Raw genomic sequence first — 21,689 nt, 5'->3', positions numbered from 1 at the left:
TATCTCCTAGAACAGTGGTTCTTAACCTGTGGGTTGCAACACCCTTGGCAAGCCTCTAGCTCCAAAAATAGTTACATTACAATCCATAACAGTAGCAAAATTACAGTTATGAAGTTGCAACAAAAATAATTTTATGTTGGGGGTCACCACAACATGAGGAACTATATTAAAATGTTGCAGCATTAGGAAGGTTGAGAACCACTGTCCTAGAACCTATTCATTGACTCAGGCCAGACCTAGGCAAGCTGTGGCTGTGGTGCCTTAGGGATCAGGGCCTTGGAGGCCCTTGACAGCCAAGCCTGCCTTTCAGTAGAGCAGAGTTCTTGGACTGCCTCCCTCTAGCTTTGAAGGCACTTAGTAGCCCCTTGGCCCAAACACAGAGGGGCCTTTTTGCTTTTACACTTACTGTAGAGTCCTCTTCTGCTGCTTATCCTTTATTTATGACTAGACAAAAGGCAGGGTGCCCAATTAAGTTGGATTGCAGATAACAACAAATAATTTCTTCATACAAGTACATCTCAAGAACTTCATGTAAATTCAAATATAGCTATGTGCCCTGTGGTTTTTACTTGCAAACCTGATGCCCTATTACCTAGCTCCTGGCTCAGGGCCCACTCACCCACAATCCTGAATCTCTACCCTCTCAGGTATGGAAAATGGCCTTGGTCTTAGACACTGGCTGGACCCTTAGGTTGAGTCCAAGTAAGTCAGCACCCATGGATACTGGCTCCTTCCTAGATGCCTCAGAAGTCAGGGATCAAAGGGTGGAGAGAAGAGCAAGATCTTGTCCTTGTCACCTGGGTTCATCCCCGTGCCCCATGCCTCACCAGGCCAGCCTGGCTCCTAGCAGCTTGAGCTTGAGTTGGAACTTGGTCTTGGTCTACCATTACGCCCTCTTCCAACCTGATGGCGGAAGTAGCGGATAGCAGAGATGGTGCCAATGTTGGCCAGCAAGACTGTAAGAGAGACAGAAGATATCCTGAGTGCCGGCTCTGGCTTCTCACTACCTTCTGCCTATATAACCCAGCCTTCAAAGGATGGTATGTTGGAAGTAGGTTAGCAATGACAAAAACAAGGTCAAAGAGAGGCTGAACCTCCCATGTACCCTTCATCCCTGCTGGCCCAGCAGATGTGGTAAATAACTATAGCTACTAGGGCTTCTAGGTATAACACCCTCTGTCCCCAGGACCTCCAAACCTGTTTTCCAAGCATCCGGGGCATGTAGATCAGAGGTTCTCACAGCCCAAGTGGCAAAGGCAACAAACACCAGGCACATATCATTCTGGCTGAATGTAAATGAAGTAAGTGGACTCCGTAGCTCCTCTAGGAAAGAAAAGTACATTAGATGTTCTTCTCTGAGGTATGCCTGATATAAAATACATCTGTCCTAGAGAAATGTATTGAGTTAGATCTTCCATATGACTTCTCTTCCTTAAGACACTGGATAACATGTATCATAGTTGAGTCAGAACAATTTGGGTGATTTGCCTTTAGAGTCTTCTGTTCTCTGGTCTGTGAAATAGTTTCCAGAGGGGAGAGGATATATTTTTTCCACAATATCAATCAGCTGGACTGAGTAGGAATGTGTGCCTAGTACCTATCCCCCTAGGAGCTGGAGGAAAGTTCCTGATGGCATCTAGGACTGGACTTAGGACAATGGTCAGTGTCAAAGCCAAAACTCTGGTGTCTGGCCTGAGCTGCCCCATCTTGACTGTATCCTGGGGTAGCTTAGGAACTTACCCTTCCCTTCATGTAGATCCCAGAGCATGAAAGAGCACACATACAAACACATACATATAGGCAGATGATCAGAATCCTTCCTGCCCCTCTCCCATATCCTCTTGTCCTAATTCCCTGGACAGTATGTTCCCAGGACCTGGATGGGGCTGGGTCTTGATCAACACCTACCTGCCTCTCTGATTGTCAAGCTAAGATGTTCTGCTGTAGCTGGAACAGGCTTGGAGTATGCCTCAGGCCCTACTTCCCTGAAGAGCTCCGAGGTTTGCAGTTGGATTTGGGTGGCTGGTGGCTGTCTGTTTCCAAATCCTTCCTCAGTAAAGAAGTGTTCATAGACCTCAGGGATGGAGATAGGCACTAAATCTCTAGGGGGAACAGGTGCCACAGCCTCTGCTTTCGGGGGTGGGACTGTGGAGTGTCCCCTCTGACAACTTGACCTTTGGGCTCTGCTGTCCCTAAAAAAGAACTCGCATGTGTCAGGCCACTGGACTTCATCCAAGGCTTGGCTGACTGTTGCCTCATCTTCTACATCTTCATCTTCCTCCTCAATGGTGTCACAGAAGAAGAACTCATAGGCCTCAGGGAGAGTCACTGCATAGCAGCTTCCAGGCTCAGGCTCTGCTGAGACAGAGGATATAGGAGGAGGCAGGTGCTTGAGGATCCGAGGCTGGGGAAGTCGGGGCCCAACAGCTACAGCATCCCAGGCTGCAGACCCCCCATGGCTCCCTGCTACTGTCCTGGGAGCTAGGGGCCGGTCTGGGGTTAGGAAGGGTGGACCTGTAGGTTCACCTGATCCTGACTCCTCATGGCTGGGTACAGCCATGGAGAATCGTACTTTCTTCTTTTTGGGGACTTGAACAGGACCTGGACAAGGCTCCCCTAAGGAGTATCCTGAGGACCTTGCTGAGAGCTGCCCTAATGGCTTCTCAAAGTATCCCCCAGGAGGCACAGTCACGTCTGTATTCACCATGGCAGCTTCAGCCTGGGAAATGGGGGACAAGGGGGGCATAGCAGGTAGAGACATACTCTCTTCAGACTCAGTCTTTGGAACAGAATGAGGCAGATCTGTACAAAGCATGACCACTGGGTCAGGCATAGAGGGATAAACTTCTGACTTGATCTCGGAGCCTACTGCAGATAGGTCCTCATGCAGTCCAGGTATACAAGCAGGTGCAAACTCAGCTTTGTCCAGTTGAGACACGGAGGCAGGTGTAGACAAAGCCATGTCAGGATCAGAGGCAAGTGTAGACTGATTGGGTTGACATTTGAAGGCAAGTGTGGAAAAAGTCATGTCAGATGTTGAGACATGTGTAGACAAAGTTATGTCAGACTGAGGCTTAGAGGCAGGTTTAGACAAAGCTGTGTAAGGTTGAGACTTGGAGGCATGTGTAGAGAGAAACACATTTGGTGTGGCTGTGGAGACATCTGGAGGAGCTTCCTGGACAGGTTTGGATATCATGTATAGCACAGCTCTGTGTGTCTTTCTGATCTGGTCTGTATCTTGTTCAGTTGTTAGAACAGGTGTAGACAGATCCAAGTCTGACTCTTGTTTGGCCATCTGTTCAGGAATACTAGAGCCATGTTCAGAAGCACCTGCAGAGTCTGACTGTGGCTTACCCTGCTGGGCTTTTGCCATTAATGTCCCAGACATAAGAACTTCCTTGGGCCTGGTCTCCATAAGCTGTGGGGAGCTCATCTGGACAGCAGCAGAGCCCAGAGATCCAGAGCACTTGGCCCCTTTGGTGGCCAAAGAACGCCTCTTCTTACGACCAGGGTTTCGTAGTGGAGCTTCAAGGTTGTCAGGAGGACTCTGAGGGATGGCATTGTGGCCAGGGGACTCAGGACTATGAGAGGGCTCACCAGGAGAGCTGGGAGCAGGGCCCTGCAAAAGTCTCTGCATCTTGTCCCTGAAAGTTGCTGACCCTTGGAAGGACAAGGCCTGGCCAGGACAAACGCTGTCTGGGCTGAGGAACAGTAGAGCTTCTGACTGTGTGGACGTGCTGGCTACCTGATGACTGGCCTCCAGAGCCAGGACAGGCTCAGACTGAGACCTGCTGACCAGCTGCTGAGCAGCCACGTCCTCCAACTCAGAGCCCTGTTGTCTCCTCCCCTGGGGAGCCAACTGCCCAGTGAAGAGGGGTGGGGGCCCAGGGGGGCTGCTTTCACTGCTGTCCCCTTGGTCAATGTCACTGGACAAGAGCTCGTCACCAGAGGCCAGGCCAGCCTGCAAGAGGCCACACTCATCAGCAGTGGCTGAGAACTCAGCCCACTCTCGATCACTAAGTTGGACACTATATTGGAAGTTGTCCATTGCACATTAGCAGAGGTGCTGGAGTGACAGCAAGACTTTGGGCCAGGCAGGATCTTCACAAATCCAGGCTCCATACACTAAGTAGTACACACTGCTACCACCCTGCCTGACCTTGTAGTATCTGCCACCTCTCTGGCAGTCCATTTCCATCTAGAGGAACCACAGGACAGACTCTGCTTCTTCCAGATTCTTCTAATTCATTCTTCTGAGTAAGAAATCTACTTCAGTTTCCCCTATTTTCAATTCAACTCCAAATAACTTTACCATGACACATTGTCACAGTCCTAAAATGAAATATGATTTTATTATATATATTATATTATTATTAAATATACTATATATTTAATATATATTAATGAAGTAAACTAAAGACCAGTGTTCATCATGTTTGAATGGTGTTCCCTCACATCTCTGAGATCTTTTAATGGGATTGACTTCCCTTCTCAACCTCTGTACACAGTGGTCTGCATCAAAGACCACTCATCAGAGATCAATTCCCTCTGATGATCATCCCTAGCTTCCCCAGCCACCACCAGCTAACCATAGAAGAGTATCTATAGTAACCACGGGTGACTAGCCTCCTCATGATGACCTTTCACCAGTCTTGGCTGGAACAGATTTTCTGAGTGTACCAAGGTCATGTTGGTACTGGTCAGAGCCTGCTCAAAAGTTTGTAAGATCAGCCCAGGCCAGAGGTCACAGAACTTAGATGAGCTTCCCTGAGCCCCAGCAATCTTCTCTGTCTGTCCTCAATGTCTGTACCCCCATCTAGTCCTGCCTGACTATCCAAGGCCCCATTTTGCCCTATCTCAGTGTGCCAAGATAACTAGAGCTAGCCAAGGCCTCCAGCCTCTGTCTCCTAAAGGGGCTACTCTTTGGGCCTTGGCCAGCTATGTCTAGAATGAGGAGACTAGGAGGTCACTATGACTGAAACAATCCTGAATGAGAAAAGCCACTGAGGGCTTCCTAACTTCCAGTCCTTTCCCCCTCTCTAGACCCTGGAGAGACCATGGTAAAGCTTTCCTGCCATTAAGACCCCTAGACAGAAGCAAGGGGCTAAGTGAATCCTACCTGATTCTCAGCAGCCAGCTGGGGCAGTGGAGGTATGCATCTAGAGGTCTGTCCCCAGGCAGCATGGTCTAGGCTTCTTAATGCAAGCTCCGCCCCTACTGCCAAAAATATCCTGTCCCTGGGATCACTTATGACTCGTGCCAGTCACAGAGCCAAGCCACAAATAGATGGCATTTGAGGGGCCTCCAACAATATGAAGGACATTTTTCTGGTGTAGGGCCAGCACTGGGGGCTGACATCAGCTAAGGTCACATCAGATTCCAACTAGAGAAGATTGTGCTATCATCAGCACCATGCAGGTCCCCCTTCCCAAGAAGACCTGTTCTTTCACCTCATTGTGAAACTCCAGTCCCATCCCACCTACTACCTAAATCTCTCTAGCCCAACTTTGCAGACAATATTGCCAACCTAGATCTGACATCCAAGGCTCATGGGAGACCCCTAGACATTGCTAAACCTGCCAGTGGAACTAGTGGAAAGTGGGTGCATTTATTGCTCTTGTGAAGGGCTACCCAGACTCAAAAAAGAGTTGATCAGGGTCAAGGGAGCAAAGTGTAGTCAGTGGAGGGAAAAGTGTATTTGGTGGGTAGTCCTAAGACAAGGTGGCTGCTTTACCTCAAGAAGACGTGGGCAGAGCAACCAGCATCTGTGCTGGGCTCCTTGCTAGGCTACTGAGTGCCTTGCTGTAAGCTCATCCATCCCAAGATAGACACTAGAAGACCCTTCTTTCTGAAGGGCATGAGACACAGGGTAACTTCTACATAGCTAACACATAACAGAACAAAGTCCTTAATCTCTGTTTATTTGTTTTTGTTTGTTTAACACTGCCCAAACTGATCTCAAACTTACTTGTTTTGCCGCAAGGCTAGCATCAAATTTGCAATTTGCATTTTTTGTTTGTTTTGAGACAGTTTGTTTTGTTTGTTTTGTTTTTGTTTTGTGTGTGTGTGTGTGTGTGTGTGTGTGTGTGTGTGTGTGTGTGTGTAGCCTTGGCTGTTATGGAACAAGCTCTGTAGACTAGGCTGGCCTTGAACTCACAGAGATACATCTGCCTCTCCCTTCTGAGTGCTGGGATTAAAGTCTTAAACTTGCAATTCTTTTATGTCAGATTCCAAAGCTCTAGAATCACAAGCATGTACTATTATTCCATGATACCTCCTATCCTCTTAAAAATTTTTATTCTAACCAGGCATGGTGACACACACCTTTAATCCCAGCATTCCAGAGGCAGAGGCAGGCAGATCTCTGTGAATTAGAGGCCAGCCCGGTCTACAAGGTGAGTTCTAGGACAACCAGAGCTGTTACACAGAGAAGCTCTGTCTTGAAAAACAAAAATAAAACAATAGTAATTTTTATTATTATTAAAATAAAGTATTGCCCTAGACGTCGTTGTGCATACCAGCAATCCTACTTGGGAGATAGAAGCAGAAAGATTAGGATTTCAAGGGCATCCTCAATAATGTAACAACTTCTAGGCCAACTTGGGCTACATAAGATCCTATCTTAAAAAAAAAAAAAAAAAGATTTCTTTGCATGCTTCAAAATCCATGAAAATATTCTTTACTTTCCCTAGCTGCTTGGTATTGGTGGGTCACAGCACACTGTTTTGTTCCCATATGAGACTAGGACACCCAGCATCATATCCTGCAAAGATAACAGTGTTACCTCAGAGTAGCTTGGGAGATGTACATGTGGGTCTGTGTCCAAAGAAATGGCAGCCAAGCATTACATGGACTTCATGAGATAAGACAACTCTGGAAGTCTGGCACAGACTATGATATGACACAGGCTTTTAGACAGATGTCTTGCTTTCCCAGCAAAAGGAAGTTGGGGTAGTATGACTAAAAGAGAAAATTGAGGGTCCAGGAGAACAGGCTTTGTGGAAACAAGCTTCCCTAGATTTGGCTCAGCCTTCAGAGAAAAGCCCATTCTTCCACTCACACCTAACTACAAAACTTCTTGGTGAGAGGTTGGGAGCAAATGTTTGTCAAAGGGAAAGGATCTTGTAACTCATCTCATGCTAGGCAGGAAGATGAAATGTTCATAACACAGTTATTGTGTAGAGGCTGCAGTTATATATAGTAACAGAAGCCTGCTCAGTAGGCACAATAAGTGAGTTGGTAAAAGGAAGGCTGGCCTTCACGGTCTTTGGTCAGGAAGAAAAAGGCTCCCTGCAGAAGACTAAGCAGAAAAAGACAAAGCTTTGCCCCTGAGAGCCACAAGAGGGCACCAAAATTCTACCATGAGTCAGGCAGAAGGTTCCAGCTAGCCTCATAGTTTGAGGGTCCCCAGTGTGTTCCTCACTATCCCAAGACAGAATAGAGTAGGATAGGGGTTTCTGGGGAGTCTTCTAAAAGGCTTTTTTTTTTGTGAAGCTATGTAGCTCCTTTCAAGCTATTGACTAGAAGACAGGTCTCAAAAGTAAGGGCTGGGTCAGCAAGATGGCTCAAGAAGTACTTGTTACCAAGCTTTACAACCTGAGTTTGATTCCTAGGACCCACATAGTCACAGGAAAGAATCAACTCCTTCCTGCAAGTTGTTGTCCTCTTGCCTAAGCGTGCACACGCACACACACACACGCACACACACGCACACACACACACGCACACACGCACGCACACACGCACACACACACACACGCACACACACACGCACACACACACACACGCACACACACACGCACACACGCACGCACACACACACGCACGCACACACACGCACACACACACACGCACACACACACGCGCACACGCACGCACACACGCACGCACACACACACACACGCACACACGCACGCACGCACGCACACACACACGCGCGCACACGCACACACACGCACACACGCACGCACACACACACGCACACACACGCACGCGCACACACACACACACACACGCACATAAAGAGATAAATAAATGTGGTTTTGATTTTTTTTTTAATGTTTATTTTTATGTGCATGTTCCCATAAAGGCCAAAAGAGGTCACTGGCTCCTTTGGAGCTAGAGTTACAGGCCTGTGCTGTGGGATGTTCTGTATGCCAAATACATTCCTCTGATTGGTTAGTAAATAAAACACTGATTGGCCAGTAGCCAGGCAGGAAGTATAGGCGGGACAAAAGAGAGGAGAATTGGGGGAAGTGGAAGGCAGAGCGGGAGAGACTGGCCAGCTGCTGCCATGATAAACAAGATGTAAGGTACTGGTAAGCCACCAACCATGTGGCAAAGTATAGGTTAATAGAACTGGGCTAAATATAAGAGTAAGGGCTAGACAATGGTAGGCCTGAGCTAATGGCCAAGCAGTTTAAATAATATAAGCATCTGTGTGTTTATTTTATAAGTGGGCTGTCGGACTAACAGGGCTTGGCGGGGGCTGGAGAGAAAGTCTCCAGCTACAAATGGCGCCCAACATAGGTCATGAGTTTCCACCTTAAACCTGAGAATATTTAATAAGCAATTCAAAAGAGCTAAAACCAGCTTCCTACTTGTCTCTCTCAATTTAGTGGCAGCCTGCGTGTTTGAGCTACTCTATGGCGGGTTCGTGGTGTGCGTGTGTGCGGGCTTGACCTACATAGAGGTGTTTCCAAGCTGTGCACTATTTGGTGTGTTGGATATAGTTTTTGCTAGTCAAAAAAAAAAATAAAAAGCCAGGTGGTGGTGGCACATACCTTTAATCCCAGCACTCAGGACACAGAGGCAGGTGGCTCTCTGAGAGTTTGAGGCCAGCTTGGTCTCCAAAGCAAGTTCCAGGAAAGGCACAAAGCGACACAGAGAAACCCTGTCTCAAAAAACCAAAAAAAAAAAAAAAAAAAAAGTTTCTGGGCTACATGCTGCTTTGATATAACTGCTTCTGATAGTTGATAGTACACATGGCTCCAGACCCAGAGCTGGCAGTAAACTGTATCACTGCCACTTTGGGAAGTTGAGGTGGGCAGAGCCAGCAGCCACAGCTGCATTTCAGTCTTAAAAATGCTTTAGTTTAAAGCAATTGATTCACAATAAGACAAATTCAGATGAACAAGACTTTAAATGCTTTACAATGTGTGCAAAAATGTACGTAGGCTTGTAAGAGAGAGAATATATATACAGCTATATAAAAATATATAGTTTTTAAAAATAAAGCCTTTAAAGAGACAGTAAAGGTAGTATAAAAATAAGCCATGTGGCTGGAGAGATTGCTCAGAGGTTAAGAGCACCAACTGCTCTTCCAGAGGTCCTGAGTTCAATTCCCAGCACCCACATGGTGGCTTACAACCATCTGTAATGAGATCTGGCGCCTTCTTCTGTGTACATAATAAATAAATAAATCTTTAAAAAAAAAAAAAAAAGCTGGGCGGTGGTGGCACATGCCTTTAATCCCAGCACTCAGGAGGCAGAGGCAGGTGGATCTTTGTGAGTTCCAGTCCAGCCTGGTCTACAGAGCGAGTTCCAGGAAAGGCACAAAGCTACACAGAGAAACCCTGTCACAAAACAACAACAACAACAACAACAACAACAAAAAACCAAAAAAGCCACATAAAGATGGATATTACACAGAGAATCTGGATTGTGTTGTCTTTGGAGTTTTTAACTGCAAAAAAAATATTTGATCGTAAAAGCTGTTGAGTTAAACAAATATATAAATTTTAAAGGTACCTTGACTTCAAAATTTGGATATAAGGATATGTTGCTTTGGAAAGAGGCTCTGCTTTTGTTTCCACAGAAAGCCAGAGGCTATATAGATTTGTTCCAGATTAAGATACATCAGGTTTGGCCAGCCAAGACCTCCTGGAAGGTCTCCGATGACACCATGGCCCAGATGATCCAACATCCAAAACTGGCTCAAGCGATACACCCTCATAGACTACTCCATAATCCGAAAATTTTCTTTGTGTCCCCATAAGATACAGCACCCCCCTCCAGCAGGAAGTAGTAAGAGAAACTATGCCCAAATTCCCAAATATATCAAGCTGGCTTTGGAGATGGAATTGGCTCACTCCATCTCTAAACCCAGACATATTGAAAAAAAAAAAAGGGGTTGAGAGATTCTTGTGTCCTAAATCAGAAGAGCCTCTGGTGTGGGACAGAGAAAAACCAATATTTTTATTTAAATCAGGTTGATTATAAATGTGTATTCTTTCTAAAGAAGAAAAGGGGATATGATATAAATATAATAGGATGAAAGGGTAGATTAATGAACTTACTTTTAAAGAGCAACAACTTGAGCCGGGCAGTGGTGGTGCACGTCTGTAATCCCAGCACTCAGGAGGCAGAGGCAGGTGGATCTCTGTGAGTTCGAGGCCAGCCTGGTCTACAAAGCTGTTCCAGGAAAGGCGCAAAGCTACAGAGAAACCCTGTCTCGAAAAACAAAGCAAACAAACAAAAAAAGAGCAACAACTTGTCTAAAATGTTTTACATTGGTATAGATTTTAGTCTATTGATACAAACTTAAAGTTAATTTTGTTATACTGTGTGTATATTTCTACTCTTGTTTAAGGTATTATGTTTGTACAGCTCATTTAAAATTGTAATGGGTAATTAAAAAATAAATTAATAATTAGTCATCTATGACAATCATACTCGTAGCCATGTTAGTTAAGTCTTCTAGGTATACATAGATATATTTCAGATAGATAGGTAATCTTCAAATATTTCAAAGACCTACAGACTATGGCATTTAAAATATTTAAAAAATTTAGACTTTCTGGACAGTGGGACATGTCTGCTCCTGACAGCATTGATTTACTTCAGAGAGGAAGATAGGCAACAAAGACACACCATATGGAGTTTATCTTCACCTTGACAAAAATAGTCATTTGGGCAAGAAACTGTTCTTGCCTGGACTGCTTGATTGACTAGACATGCAGGACTCATTGAAAGGTGACCTCTGAACTTTGCTTGACAAAATGGTCCTTCAGGTTCCTGCTTTGCAGAGGAAACTGCCAGACATTCTACAGGACTGAAAAGAAGTGACCAAGAGACTCTAGCCTTGTGGGCTGAAGACAGATGCCCCAACTTGACAAAGGAACATTAGGTGACTGTCCAGGCTGCCAGCTGTCTCTGTCTACCCTGCAAGACTCCCGAAAGTTGCTTACATCCTTCTCCTGGTTCTCAGGTAATAATATATTCTTCTGAGGTCTTTGATGTAGTTGAAGCTAGATAGTTACAATTTTCCTTAGATATGATAAAAGATAAGTTAGATATAAAATCTTAGACTCACAAATATAAGATAGATATCTTCTTTAATTTTGCCAAATAGACTAGTTATTATAAATAGACTAGCTATTATAACTGTAATTCTTGCTTGATAATTGTTTTGTTATCTGTAATTTTACTATATGAAAGTAAAAACCTTCCTTTTTTTAAAAAAAGAGGGGGGGCTGGAGAGATGGCTCAGTGGTTAAGAGCATTGGCTGCTCTTCCAGAGGACCTGAGTTCAATTCCTAGCACTCACATGGTGGCTCACAACCATCTGTAATAGGATCTGATGCCCTCTTCTGGCATCAGACATATTTTGCAGAGCACTCATACATAAAATATAAATAAATAAAATTAAAAAAGAAAAGAAAAGGAGAAGTGCTGTGGGATGTTCTGTATGCCAAATACATTCCTCTGATTGGTTAGTAAATAAAACACTGATTGGCCAGTAGCCAGGCAGGAAGTATAGGCGGGACAAGAGAGAGGAGAATTGGGGGAAGTGGAAGGCAGAGTGGGAGAGACCGGCCAGCTGCTGCCATGACAAGCGAGATGTAAGGTACTGGTAAGCCACTAGCCACATGGCAAAGTATAAGTTAATAGAACTGGGCTAAATATAAGAGTAAGGGCTAGACAATGGTAGGCCTGAGCTAATGGCCAAGGAGTTTAAATAATATAAACATCTGTGTGTTTATTTTATAAGTGGGCTGTCGGACTAACAGGGCTTGGCGGGGGCTGGAGAGAAGGTCTCCAGCTACAGGCCTGTCTGCATGGGTTCTGCTCAGGTACTCTGGAAGAGCACTGAGTCTCCACTTTTGTTGTTGTTTTGGTTTCACTTGAATTTTTTGTTTCATTATTTTGTTTGTTTGTTTGTTTTCAGACAGGGTATATCCTTCCTATGTAGTCCTTCCTGTCCTCAACATTAGACCAGTTTGGTCTTGAACTCAGAGATCCACTTGTGTCTGTCCACAGAATTTTGAGATTGAAGATACAAGATGGGCTTCAAGACTGTACAGGTAAGGACATCTGCCTTCCTTTTTTAAATAGACTTATTTGAATGTGTTTAATCTCAGCACTCAGGAGGCAGAGACAGGTGGATCTCTATGAGTTTGAGGTCAGCTTGGTCTATATAACTAGTTTCAGGCCAGCCAAGGCTATACAATAAGATCCTGTCTCAAAAAAAAAGTTTTAATTAAATTTTTAAAAAATTACATTACATAATAAATAAAATAGTCTTTTTTTTTTTAATGTGGACCTAAGGATCGAACCCAGGGCCTTGAGCTTGCTAGGCAAGCGCTCTACCACTGAGCTAAATCCCCATCCCCTAAATAAAATAGTCTTACTGCGCTTAACACAGGATAAACTGCAAATGTTTAAAGTATACACTGTTAGATTTTGACACAGGTATTTTGCTAGGATATCAATCTCCTAAGAGCCAAAAGCCTGTCACCCAGAGCCAATTTCCGCCCTGGTGATTCTTTCCTCTCCTCCCCTCAAGGCACCATTGCCTGATTTCTGTCACTATGAAGTGGGTCACCTTGTCCAGAATTTTATGTAAATGGAATCATATGTTGTGGCAATCTTTCTGGAATAAGCACTCTGACATCAATGAAAGTAGAAGAGAGATGTATTCACCATCAGACTGACACCACTGACAGCACTGCATCAGGTCCTGTTGCATTCTCATGTTGTACCCTAAACCTACAACTTAGGGTGAGCAAAATTTTGTTTTGTTTGGATTTTTTTTTTTGAGATAGGGTTTCTCTATGTAGCTTTGGAGCCTGTCCTAGAACTTGCTCTGTAAACCTGGCTGCGTTCAAACTCACAGAGATCCACCTGCCTCTGCCTACCAAGTACTGGAATTAAAGGTATGTACCACCACTGCCTGGTTAGACACAAGCAAGATTTTACAGAAGCATACTGACAGCAGGCTGTTAAGGACAATAATCCATTGCTTCAGCTATTTCTCCAAGTCATTCTGTTCCAGGTAGCAAGTGAAGTCATTCTTGGCAAACAGGCAGTACAAGCAGTACTTTAAGTAAATCACTAAATAAATCAATAAATTAGTATTGAATAACTGGTCTTTTCTGTTGTGTGATATTTTGTTTGTGTTCTGACAAATAAAGCTTGCTTGGAGTCAGAAGACAGAGCTAGTCACTAGTTAACCACAGAGGTCTGGAAGTCTGTACAGACAGAAACAAGAAGTGATAAGGCAGGGCAGAGACAGTGTCTTACCTCTTTCAGTCAGAGGATTTGGAGAGGTAGAAAGTGACTGTGGCTACTCTCTTGCTTCTCCAATATTTCAGGTTTTACCCTGATATATGACTCCTGGTTTTTATTGATAAGATTAATTAGATTTATGCTTCATCTGGCGTCCAACTTTTGGGGCACAAATTCACAAAAAAAGCAGCTTGCCAGTGGCTTTTCAACCACCAGCACACACTGAAGCTGTCTGCATGCAGGAACTGCCCCCAGCTGAGTCACCAAGCCACTGCTTGGCTTTTCCTTTACTTCTCCAAGCCCTCTGAGTGAGTCTGGGATTTTTCTGTTGCAGCCTCTCTACAGCAAACTCCACAGGCTCTAAACACCACTGGAATTAGCCCCTCACCACCAGCCAGCTCTGCCTTCAGGCAGTGCTGTGCTTTCACTTCCCGCTGGTTACACGTACTGCTTTCAAATGTCCCCTGTGCAGACAGCTGGCTTTTTAGCTGCTTTTCCACCACGGGTTGTAGGCTTTCCCTGGACCCCCTCCTCAGGCTGCTGACATGAAATCAGTGGCAGCTGTCCTCAGCCTGGCTGTGCACCACCTGTGTTCTCTGCTTAGATGTGCTACACAGTAGCAGTCAGCCTCACACTTCACCATCAGCAGCAGCAGATTTGGTGAGTCAATTGGGAATTTTTAAAGGGGGGGTTAGATTTAAAAGAGAGAGAGAGAGAGAGAGAGAGAGAGAGAGAGAGAGAGAGAGAGGGAGTTTTTCCCCTACATTAAAAAAATGGAAAACAGCCAGGTGGTGGTGGTGCATGCCTTTAATATCATCACCCAGGAGGCAGAGGCAGGTGGATCTCTGTGAGTTTGAGGCCAGCCTGGTCTACAGAGTGAGTTCCAGGACTGCCAAGGGCCAAGGCTACACAAAGAAACACTGTCTTTAAAAAAAAAAGTGAAAATGGAAACACTATTACAGTGGAGAGAGTTAGGTCTCTGTATCTCTGTATGATTACACAATGGATGGTTTAAAAATGGAACAATTAAATGAAGAGATAATTAACTTATGAGATTTATGTGATGTAAATTATAAACATTATCGGTTTGATAATTCTTGTTTTATTCCTAAAAAAGACTTGGTTGATGAGTGCCAGGTTACAGGCCTTAGAAAAACTTATTAAAACAGATAATAGAGGCAGGGCGGCGGTAGCACACACCTTTAATCCCAGCACTCGAGAAGCAGAGCCAGGCAGATCTCTGTGAGTTTGAGGCCAGCCTGGTCTATAGAGCGAGTTCCAGGACAGGCACCAAAACTACACAGAGAAACTCTGTATTGAAAAAAAGAAAAAAAAGAAAAGAAAAACAAAAACAAAACCAGATAATAGAGATATTCAGACACAGACAGAGGAATTTAAAGGAGAATCAACCTCATCATTACATTATAAAATTAGAGAGGAACAGCCCAAGTGTATCAAACAAACAACCTTAATTTATCCAGTCTCCTTATGGGAACAACTGCCAAATGACAGATATCCCCAAGGATAACTAAGAGCTCATTGGATTCCTATGGAAATTTTAGATTTGAGGAGATTTAAGGAAGTGATAGCCTCATATGGTATGCATTCACCTTTTAAGGGCAAAAGATTTATATGATCTGAAGAGAAACCAGAGTATGCATTCACCTTTTGTGAAGCAGATGTTAAATCATGGTCAACTAACTAGTAATGAAATTGTCCCACAAGACCAGAAAGATTTGGTTACAACAGTATTGCAACCTGGTCCTCAATTACAGTGGAGGGCCTGGTGGAAAGATGAGGCTAGGACCATTGAATAATGAAGTAAGTCTAGAGGTATTGAAATTTCCCAAGACCAACTTCTTGGAGAGGGCGATTATGCTAATGTACAAAGACAGCCTCTATGTGATGACTACACCATGGCTCTATGCCATGCAGCAGCTTTGAATGCTTGGGACAGAATTGAAGAAGTCACAAAGAGAACTGAGTCATTTACTAAAGTTATACAGGGCCCAAAAGAAACCTTCACTGATTTTTTTTTTTTTTTTTTTTTACAAAGATTGACTACAGTTGTAAATAGAATGATAACAAATTCAGAAGCTTGACAAGTAATAATTGAATCTTTGGCTTTTGAAAATGCTAATTCCATCCTCAGCTCCACATTAAAAAAAAAAAAAAAAGGAAGAAAAGAAAATGCTAATTCACAATACAAAATGGTAATTAGGCCTTTAAAGGCAAGATTAGCGCAAGATTAGCACTCATGGAGGAATGGATCTGAGAAATAGTCAATACTGAATCTCATAACCATGATGATGTTTCAATAGGAGAGGTGATTTCCACAGGCTTGAAGAAAATTCAAAATGTCAGGTATTTTAATTGTGGCAAACAAGATCACCTAAAATAGGATTATAGGCAGGGCATTCCTAGAAACAATGTTTTTTTTCTAGTAATAATGCAAAGTGAAGGCCCCTAACTTCTGGATTATGCAGAAGGTGTGGCAAAAGGTGTGGCAAAGGGTGACATTGGACCAATGAATGCAGATTAACAAGGGACAGACAAGATAACCCTTTGCCAACGGGAAATGCCTTTGGGGGGGTGCTCTCACAGGCCCCCCACATAAAACTTGGTTCAGTCATTCCCTGTCCTCTTGGGGGAAACTCCTCCCCATAGCAATTAAAGAACCTAATACCTATAGTAAAAAACCATACTTCTCTGGATGATAGAACAGCTTTAGAAGATAAAGCAAAAATTTTAGGAGAAACCATAAAGCAAATATTTTGGCAAGCTTCTATAAATGATCAAAGACCAAAGCTAAAAATACAAATAAATGACATTGTAATTGAAGGTCTTACAGACATAGGAGCAGATATAACAATAATTGCACCAGGATCTTGGCATCCAAATTGGCCTCTTGTTCAGCTTTTAGGGATTGAAACTTTATCTCAGGTAAAACAAAGCATGAGATGGGCCAGAAAGAGAGAGAGAAAATTAAAGCCATATGTGTCTAATTTAGCAATGAGTTTGTGGGTGTGTGATTTGTTACAGCAATGGAAGACCCACCCAGATTAACATTTCTCCAATCTCAGAAATAAATCATAATCTAACTTATGTTTCTGGGAAAAATATTAAAAGGTATTATAAAGAACAGTCATCAACCATTCAAGTTGCACAAAAACAGGGCATAACAGCTGCTGATCTTTCAAGGGTACCAACAGCCCTACCTTTAGAATAGTTAAATGAGAAACCTATCTGAGTGGAACAATGGCTTTTGACATTGGAAAAATTATAGGCCTTAGAACAGCTGGTACAGGAGCAGCTAAATGTTCAACATATTGAAGAACCAACCAGTCCTTTGAATTCTCCTGTATTTGTTATAAAAAATAAATCTGGAAAATGGAGAATGTTGACAGATTTGAGAGCCATAAATAAAGGAATTTGGCCAATAGACTCTTGCTGAGAGTTGCTAGTAGCAATGGCTTTACCAGAGGATGTGGGAGTGTACATCAGGTGACAACAAGTATTCAACACATTAACCTACCAGATGAGTAACTCTCTGATGGGGAGCCTCCCTTGGCAGTGGAGTTACTGAATGTAAATTATCAGTTGCCTTTGTCTGTAACTTTTTCTCATGTGCCACTACATTTCTTCCCTAATAACAGCTGTGGGTATTTTTCCCACTGCTTGTGTGTTTAATCTTGTGAAAATATTCCATCTTTGGGCACACATATAGCTGTGGATGATCATGAAGATGATTTCTGCTTAAGCTGTATAATTCTGATGAATAGGAATAATACTAGAATATTTTTCATAACTGACACAGGAAAGTAACAGTATTCTCAGTCACAAAGAAGCTAATTTTAGACTTCAGAACAAATTCAAAACAGAGTAGCTGCCTCTGCAAATAATAATACTCAAGTATAAATTCCCAAGTGTCTGTTAAACCAAATTCAGACTGATATCATTAAGACATAACTCCCTACAGTATTTGACTTTCTGTACATATTCCCAGCCTCAGTTTATGTCACAGGCTCAAGGTTCAGCCAACTAACTGTTTACTTTGTCTGAGAACCCTAACCATTTAAGCTACATGCATGGCCAAGCATTACTCACTAGCCAGTCAATGTGACTTCCCTAGCCTGAGAAAAACTGTGTGACTTATCATGTTTTTGAGAATGGATTGGACCCCAAAAACGTAATATATAATTGTCCAGAGTTAGCTGTTGAAGTGTGTGTGTGCTGAGTGAAGGATGTAGCTGAATAGGTAGAGAGAAAAGTGTGAGAGATGAAGAAGCATGAGAGAAGTGTGAGAGAGTGAGTAAAGAGTGAGTGAACGATATAGAAGAAGTATGTTAAAGAAAGAGAGAGAGAGCTGTGTTAAGGAACAGCTGCTATGTAGAGGAGCTGTGTAAAGGAACTGTGTAAAGAGCTGTATGGTGAGAGAGCTATGTAAGTGAGATGTATAGCTGTGGCTGTGTGGTGATTTGTAACTGTGTGGAGACAAGGAAGATGAAGCTGTATAAAAAAGAGATGTAAAAGAGAAATGTATGTAAAAGAAAGATGTGTAGTCATGTGAAAATAGATGTAACTGTGTATAGAGATGTATGGCCATGTAGGAGAGAGATATATGTATGTAAAGAGATATATAGCTGTATGTAAAGAATGTAACTGTGTGAAGATAGAATTTTTCAAGATGCAATAATAAAGTTATCTTCAGAAGGTGTGAATTTTTTCCTAAAGACTTTTAGACAGATAAGAGATTTTTCCTAAGCCTCGATACTCTGCTGGCATTTCTTTTTGCTATCCGAGAACCGTTCTGGGAGCTGGCCTCTCAGGCAGTGTTAGACTCTCTACAGCCTGGAATTTCCCTGCCTTCTCTATTATCTAAAGGATAGTCTGTTATAGTTACTGATTTAAAGGACTGTTTCTTCACTATACCTTTACAAGAAAAGTATATAAAATAAGTTTGCCTTCATGGTGCCTACTTATAATAATTCTCAGCCTGTTAAGAGATATCAATAGAAGATTCCCTCACAAAGGATATTACACAACCCCACTCTGTGCCAATATTTTTTATGGCAGCCATTGAAAATGATTCGTGTACAGTTTCCTCAATCTATAATTTACCTTTACATGAATAATATCTTACTAGCTGATTCAAATGTAGATAATTTAGAGAAAATGTTTGAAGAAGTAAAAACAATTTTGCTTTGTTGGGGATTACAAATTGCTCCTGAAAAGATACAAAGAGGAGATTCTATTAATTCCTAGGATATAAAATAGGTTAAAAAATTCAATCCCAAAAGGTACAAATCAGGAGAGATGAATTGTGGACTCTCAATGACTTTCAAAAATTACTGGGAGACATCAACTGGCTATGACCCACAACTGGATTAACAACCCAAGAACTGAGTAATTTGTTTCAAACCTTATAAGGTGACAAGGACTTAAATAGTCCAAGAAAATTATCAGCTGAAGCTGAGAGATAATTGGCTTTGACAGAAAAGAAATTACAGGATGTACACATGGATTGTTTGGACCCAGAGCTTGATTGCATTCTGGTTATTTTACCTTCTACACACTATATGGATTTTAACGCAGAGGGAAGATAATATCTTAGAATGGGTATTTTTACCACACAAAGAGAGCAAAAATTAAAGACCTATGTAGAAAAATTTCTAAGTTGATTCTAAAAAGAAAATTGAGACTTCATCAATTAGCAGGAATAGACCCAGCAGAAATTGTAGTACCTTTTATGAATGCTGAATTTTCCTCTTAATGGGCAGGAAAATGAACATTGGCAAAGAGCCTGCAGTAATTTTTTGGAAGAAATTAGCAATAGATATTCCAAAAGCAAGAGAATGCAATTTATAAAGAAAACTAATTGGATCCTTCCTCACATTGTATGGGAAACACCAATTTCTGGAGCCCCTACATTCTATACTGATGCAAAAAATATCAGGAAAGGCAGTTTATAAATCAGGAAATTCAAATAAAGTGGCTCAAAGTCCTTATGATTCTGTTCAAAAGTCAGAATTATATGCTATTTTCATGGTATTATTAGATTTTCCAGAGCCCCTTAATATAGTTACTGACTCTCAATATGCAGAAAGAGTTGTTTTACATATTGAAACTGCTGAATTTATTCCAGATGATACAGACTTGACATTGTTATTTATTCAGTTATAAGAAATAATCAGAAATAGAAATTATCTCTTATATATAACACATATTAGATCCCATACAGTTCTACCAGCCCTCTAGCACAAGGTATTGATAAAATTGATCAACTATTGGTAGGAAATGTACTAGAAGCCTCAATATTTCATTAAAAAATACCATGTCAATAGCAAGGGTTTCAAAAAAAAGATTTTTCTATCACTTGGCAACAGGTCAAGGAAATTATAAGAAAATGTCCTACTTGTTCCTTGTATAACCAAACTCCACTACCTGCAGGAAGTAACCCAAATGGTACTCAAAGAAATGAAATTTGGCAAATGGACATGTTTTGGAAAATTAAAATATGTACACCACACCACAGATACATATTTAGGATTTCAATGGGCAACTGCTTTGAGTTCTGTAAAGGTTGGTTCTACAACCACACATTTGTTAGAAGTTATGGCCATCATAGGGATATCTGTACAAATTAAGACTGATAATGCTCTAGCATATGACTCTATTAAAATGAAACAGGTTTTTTTTTTGCTTATTATAACATAAATCATATTACAGGTATACCACACAATCCTACAGGACAAGCAGTTATAGAAAGATCAAATCGAACTCTAAAGGATATGCTTACTAAATAGAAAGAAGTAATAAAGAACCTCAGAGATAGACTGCATAATGCTTTATTAACTTTAAGTTTTCTAAATGCTAATGAGAAAGAAATGACAGCTGTGGAGAGACATTAGATAATAGAAAAAACTATGTAATTTAATCAGCCTGTATACTTTAAAGATGTGCTGACCTCAGAATGGAAACAGGATATGTGTTGTGTTGGGGAAGAGGTTTTGCTTTTGTTTCCACAGGAGAAAAGATATGGATACCATCAAAATTGATAAAAATTAAATTTGAACAAGAGAGAATTCTTGACTAGAAGAGGTGAAAGTTCATTAACCAGCATACCATTCAATCTAAACTAATTTATAAGGTTAACAAATGCTTTTCATTTGATCAGATATAGCTTGCCAAAAGGGAAAACTCCTCAAAGTTAGGGTTGGAGCAGCATTTTGTTTTTGTCTTTCAGGAGAATGAAGGCATCCAACTAAGGAATCTGAAGACCACTAGAAAAATGAGACATCTGAAGAAAAAGGATGAATCATCCAGAGAAAACATCTCAAGAAAAATAATAAATTGGCCTATTGGTATATCACATTTCCGACAGGATAAAATGTCATAAATCTTCCCAAATATTTGTTTATGCTGTTCTCTATAGACACATAATGCAAATGATCTTTTTTTTAGTACCAGTTCAGCTAAAAATTAAAACTGGCTTTGGAGTTGGAGCATGGCTCTCTTCTTCTCTAAACCCAAGCATGATTGTTAAAAGAAAAATCCAAAATTTCTGTCTCATGTCAGAAGAGCTGCTTGATATGGGATAGAAGAAAAACCAAAATTAAGAGGCTATTGTCACTAATTTCATAATCCTTTGGTTTATTTTGACTTTTTAAAACTTTTCTTAAGGTATAAATATTATATAAAAATGTGTAAAATTTATATATATATATATATATATATATATATATATATATATATATTTCAACTTTTTGTCATGATATTAATGGTCATATAGAGAACTAATTCTAGAAAAATGCTTCATCTAATTTCTTGTACATGCTTTCAAGTTTGAGTCTTTATCAGGTAACTAGGAATTAAGTTTTTGTACTCCAGATGTATGGCCCTTTAACTTCTGAGATCTGCAGCATATGACCGTAGCTGGAAGATTTCTCCAGTCCTGCCCAGGCCCTGCAGTTGGGATGAATCTCTCGCACCTGCATCCTGCAGCTGCTTGGTCTCAAATAAATACACAAAGGCTTATATTATTTACAAACTGTATAGTCTATGGCAGGCCTCTTGCTAGCTTGCTCTTACATCTTAAATTAACCCATAACTATTAATCTATGTATCACTACATATTCTGTAGCTTTACCTGCATCCTATTATATGTTGCTCCTTGGGTG

At 41.7% G+C, this 21,689-nt stretch overlaps 1 protein-coding gene and 1 long non-coding RNA gene across 2 annotated transcripts in view; one reads left to right on the top strand and one right to left on the bottom strand.

Annotated features, from left to right (window-relative positions):
• Nucleotides 1-160: 160 nt before the first annotated feature.
• Perm1 (PPARGC1 and ESRR induced regulator, muscle 1) overlaps nucleotides 161-21,689 on the bottom strand; it is a 38,537-nt gene continuing 17,008 nt past the window's right edge. The window contains exons 2-4 of the mRNA XM_036179406.1: nucleotides 1,909-4,332; nucleotides 1,198-1,323; nucleotides 161-956 (exon numbers count right to left, since the gene is read on the bottom strand). Coding sequence (XP_036035299.1) covers nucleotides 844-956; nucleotides 1,198-1,323; nucleotides 1,909-4,048 — 2,379 coding nt within the window. The 5' untranslated portion in view covers nucleotides 4,049-4,332 and the 3' untranslated portion in view covers nucleotides 161-843. The remainder of the gene's footprint in view (nucleotides 957-1,197; nucleotides 1,324-1,908; nucleotides 4,333-21,689) is intronic.
• Nucleotides 11,174-20,785, top strand: LOC118578457. Its single transcript, XR_004944259.1, has 3 exons — nucleotides 11,174-11,209; nucleotides 12,170-12,305; nucleotides 20,756-20,785. It is a non-coding gene; the product is annotated as an uncharacterized LOC118578457 (long non-coding RNA).

The sequence above is a fragment of the Onychomys torridus genome, chromosome 2 (genome assembly GCF_903995425.1).
Source record: "Onychomys torridus chromosome 2, mOncTor1.1, whole genome shotgun sequence".
NCBI lineage: Eukaryota > Metazoa > Chordata > Mammalia > Rodentia > Cricetidae > Onychomys > Onychomys torridus.
Note: the sequence above shows the minus strand (reverse complement) of the source record. Positions and strands in the feature narration are given on the sequence as shown.